The sequence below is a fragment of the Cibotium barometz genome, chromosome 5, assembly GCF_041138505.1.
Source record: "Cibotium barometz isolate CiBa-2024 chromosome 5, ASM4113850v1, whole genome shotgun sequence".
Classification (NCBI taxonomy): domain Eukaryota; kingdom Viridiplantae; phylum Streptophyta; class Polypodiopsida; order Cyatheales; family Cibotiaceae; genus Cibotium; species Cibotium barometz.
Window position 1 is genome coordinate 29000576 of NC_141050.1, and position 4560 is coordinate 29005135.

At 43.7% G+C, this 4560-nt stretch overlaps 1 protein-coding gene across 2 annotated transcripts; it reads left to right on the forward strand.

The window, feature by feature from the left end:
* The first annotated feature begins 217 nt into the window (after positions 1-217).
* Positions 218-3989, forward strand: LOC147638324 (uncharacterized). Of its 2 annotated transcripts, none has more exons than XM_086798251.1 (6): positions 218-805; positions 1525-1676; positions 1970-2149; positions 2457-2586; positions 2788-3106; positions 3227-3989. In XM_086798251.1, exons 1-6 carry the CDS (start codon positions 498-500, stop codon positions 3626-3628), a joined length of 1491 nt encoding a protein of 496 aa, XP_086654377.1. In that variant the 5' UTR covers positions 218-497; the 3' UTR covers positions 3629-3989. The 2 variants fall into 2 exon arrangements, with proteins under 2 accessions (XP_086654377.1, XP_086654378.1); XM_086798252.1 differs by having other exon boundaries at positions 2496-2586.
* The last annotated feature ends 571 nt before the right edge of the window (positions 3990-4560 follow it).

The following is a 4560-nucleotide window of genomic DNA, read 5'->3' on the forward strand; positions in this document are numbered from 1 at the left end:
GTTTCTAGAGGCCCAAATCTCCCATAAACAAGTATATCTAACTAGGTTGCACACCACATCAATTGACCCCTCTTGGTTCAGTCAGCTTCCCCACCAATGAGTCTCCCGATGACCCCCTTAAACCTATACTAGTAAATACCCACTTATCTATTCTGCTCCACAGTCCCTTATAGCAGGGCGTTTCCTTATTATTGTGTGTTTCATTAGGTGTTTCCTTATCGGCCCTTTTATTTTGGGCAGAGTAAAAACAGGAGGAGAAGGGCCCGTGTGAAACATTTCCCGCGCGTCTCACTCAGACCCTAACATCAGTCGAGAGGACATAACCAACCTCCATTGCGTGTCTGCGAGATCTTGTCCGGAACCTTAACCCTAAAGTTTCTTCCTTAGTTCCTGGAGGGTCTCTCTCAACCCTAAGCTGTCCCTTAAACCCTAATTCTAGCCTTGTGTCTGTCGCCTTACTGTAATCCTGAGCTCTAAGCCTGTACTGCACCATCGCCATGCCCTCGGGTGAGGAAACTAGTCCTACGTCGGAGGAGCCTGTCCGAGCTCCAGTCGTCGCTGCCGAAGCATCCTCTGTTGACGCTCCTTTGCCGGAAGCCGAGAAAGAGCGGGCCCGCTTGTCACCGGAAGCAGAGAAAGAACCGGCCCGCGCATCGCCGGAGCCTGCAGATGCTGCCGGAAATGAATCTTCCGTTTTCGGAACCCTAGACGATGCGCAACGTCTCTTTGATGAGGGCCGCGATGCCCTCCACTCCGAAGACTACGAGCAAGCTACCGAGCTTCTCAGCCGCGCCTTGGAAATCAGGTTATCATACAAACACGCATTTCTATCACGTCTCCGGCTCTGTTCGCATCGCAGAATTTTGCGTTTCAAAATTTTATTTGCGTTTGCAAATTTCTTTCTTCAGTCCTTTCTCAGTCTCTGCATTGCTTTTATGCCACTTTGGTGATGACATAACACACGCATACATATACATCAGAGTTCACGATCCTATGAGCCTACCAGGTTTCTAAAGATTGCCTTAGAACTTTCAAGAAAGAGAAGAGAATGCTGGAGACGCTATTCCCTGGTGCTTTATAAACCTCGGCAGCATTGCCCTGGGGCGGGCAGGATGGGGCGGATAAATTTTACTGAATGACATGACAACTCAACAGTTGCAGAAGCATGTGCTGAGATGATGGAGAAACTCCTTTGAATGAAAGAGGCCCATTCAACCAGGAAAGGATACATCCTTTGTGGAACAGGGGGCTATGACAGTCTGAGTGCCATTGAGAGGCTTCTACACGGTTTTTTCACCATTTGCAATCACCTTTGTCTATCAGCATCTTCCAATGCATAGTAGCTCTAAGGAGAAATGCTGAAGATTATTTGCTACTGTATTTAGAGAAGGCACAACCAAAAAATAAAAAAAATACAAGCAAGATTGAAAATTTGAAAACCCCGTATTTAGCTCACTAGCTGACTCTAAAATTTTCTTGGGACCATCTGGAATTACATCTGGGTTTTGTTTTTGGATGCTCCAGGGCTCAACATTATGGGGAATTGGCAATTGAATGTGCATTCACATACTACAAGTATGGTTGTGCTCTGCTTTACAAAGCACAGAGTGAGTCAGAACCATTGGGTGAAGTAAAGGAAGATACTGAACCGTCTTCTAATGAGGCAAGGGAGACAGGTTTGTTACCCTCTTTCTTAATGATGTAGTCCTTTCTTGGATGCTTCTTTGAAGTTTAGGGAATGGCACATCACAGTCGTGAGGAGGCAAGGACACATCAGCATTCTGCACAAACCTGTGACTGTCATGAGAGTCAGATCAGCATTCTGTACAGTTTCTTTCAGGCAAAGAAACACATCAGTAGGCACAGAATTCAAGTTGTGATGGCGACAAGTGGGTGCAGCCCAATTTTCTTTAAGGTTGATTCAATGCTTTAGATCTATCTTTATATCATCGTCTCTCTTCTGAAGCAGGTGAAGAAACAGACGGTGAACAGGAGGAGGAAGAAGATCTGGAGGAAGAAGAGGAGTCCGACTTAGACATGGCATGGAAAATGCTAGATATTGCCAGGGTCATTTATGAAAAGCAGCAGTCCCATTCTATTGAGGAAGTTGATACCATCACTGCGTTGGCAGATGTCAGTCTTGAAAGAGGTAGGTAATGTTGATACCCACTCCTGTACTGCCAAATGCATGGCTTATAGATCATGTTAAACGCTATTTTACTTGCACATGCTGTATCTGCAGTCCACATTTTCACAGTTAGGTCTTGCCTCCCACATCAGAAGATTTGTGCTTTAAGTGGATCTTTAAGCTGAGTTGGCTGTGTGCTAGCAGGATGTATCGATATAGGTGCTTTTGTCAAAGCTTCAATATGTAGTTGTGAGAGGAAAGGCTTGTGCTACCATCTAAGAAACTGCCTTTATTTTGGAAAATAACATTCCTTGCATGCATGTGGTAGACGCAAAGCTTGGTTTCTATAAACATTGGTGGTATGCAGAGGACTTTGATATGTGCTTTCGGGACTACACTAGGGCATTGGAAATCATGGAAGGGCTTGTTGAACCTGACAACCGTGGAATTGCAGAACTGTATCCTTTTCTTGAGGTTTTTCTTGAATTTTGAGGAAATCGTAACTTCACTTTTAGTTGTCAAGGTGTGCATGCATTTGTATGAATATGTATGTACATTTGTGTGTTTTTATTTATTTAGTTATATGTAAAAGTCTCCATGTTTTTTAATGACCATTTTGAGTTCACTATGCAGCACCTACGTCCTTGACACCTTTGCAGATGCTTCAAACTTAGCTTGGCTCAACAACTTGGCTACAAACCAAAAGAAGCACTTAGGTATTGTGAGCAAGCTGTCTCTGTGTGCGAGGCTCGTCTGAAGCGTCTGAGAAGTGAAGTGGCAGTTGCTAAGGGGACTGCAGACTCCAAGGGTAAATCAGTAATGTATAGTGACACACACAAGGATAGCATACAGTTGTCTGGAGAAGAGCAGCCTCCATTGGAACCAAATGCAGCTGTAGCAACTCAGAACACCTTGTGTGGAAAGCAAGAGGATGAAATCAAGGAGATTGAGCAACTACTTGAAGATTTAAGAGACAAGGTGGGGCCTATTTTCCATCTTAAAACACTTGCATCTGCCATGCTACTTGAAATTTTGTATTGATATGTTAATTGTTAATCTCGTTTGTGCTTTTCACTTAATTGGATGCTTTGTGTACAGGTTGTGGAGCTTGGAGCGATGGCTTCAGGCCCCTCTCTTCTGGACTCCTTAAAAGAGACTAACCCAGGGGCTGTGAATAGCATCAAACAGGTTTTTAGTGTAACAGCACAGTTGGCTTCCCAAGAAACCAACGGTGGAAACACATCACACGCAGAGCCTTCAAATGGTGGTTTCGATGCTCCATCTATGTCAGCATCTGCTGCTGCAGTGACACATCTGGGCGTAGTTGGTCGAGGTGTCAAGAGGGCCACCCCTGTTTGTGTTTCAAGTACTGGAAATGGGCAGGAATCTATTACAAAAAGGCGATCACTTGATGATATGATGACAAGGGGAGGAGAAGGGGATACTCACATAGGGTTTGGCACTAACACAGCACCAGGTGGAAGTTCCTCTCCAAAGTAGCAAATACGAGCATCAGCCATGGCGTAATGGGACCTTGCACATGAATTGTTGTGTAGCCCAGACACATTGCAATTTGCTAGCCTGTCTGAAGTACTGAGCAGCCCGTAGATCTGAAAACCACCCTTACAGTATGCAGACACGAAACTGTCTGCATTTGTGGCACTTAAATCTCTGGAAATAGTTTGTATTACGTTTGAGGGCTAATCTGATTCCAGCATAGACATGCAAAAGGCATGTACTTATTCACATTCATCTCAACTATCAGTAGTTTTGATACTTTCGGCTCGTTTGGTGCCTTTGAGCACAACAGTTTGTTCTTAAGTTATTATTTTGAAATGCCATGGCTTTTGTACAGAGCTTAGATGTAAAATTTGATGCATGTGCTTCCCGTAGACCATATGAGAATGGAATGAGTGTTATGGTGGGTTTCAATCACAAGACAGTTGGGTGCATGGTGGGACTGTGGTTTGTTGTTATGGGTAGGATTGAGCTCCAGACCTCCCACACTTTTCATGTCTACAAAAAAGTGAGGGATTGTATGACTATCCCTTGCAAATAGATGCAAACTCAGAGCTGCATGATGAATTTGAATATGTTGTCCATTTGATTTCCTGCAAAGTCAAGATTTGTAACACAAACTAATAGTTGATGATTAACGTGATCATACATGCTTCTGTGTTGTGCCATAATAGTGAACATTTAACTCACATTATGAGGCCAGAAGCATGATGTTGGCTACAAGCTTGCATATCTATGACTGAGTTACAGGTACACTTTATTGCATCTCACAAGCTTATCGTTGGCTACGCTAATCTGTAAAACCTTTGGACTGCCTGCTAAGAAAAGCTGTATACTTTTATTTGCATCTTTACAGTGATGCAGGAATCTGTCATTCAAATGTATTATAATTGTCAAGCAGTTGTCTAGCGTTG

Coding starts and splice junctions, on each gene's coding strand:
- LOC147638324 (XM_086798251.1), top strand. CDS start 498: ATGCCCTCGGGTGAGGAAACTAGTCCTACGTCGGAGGAGCCTGTCCGA. Junction 1,677..1,969: donor TAATGAGGCAAGGGAGACAG/GTTTGTTACCCT, acceptor CTTCTGAAGCAG/GTGAAGAAACAGACGGTGAA. Junction 2,587..2,787: donor AACCGTGGAATTGCAGAACT/GTATCCTTTTCT, acceptor ACACCTTTGCAG/ATGCTTCAAACTTAGCTTGG.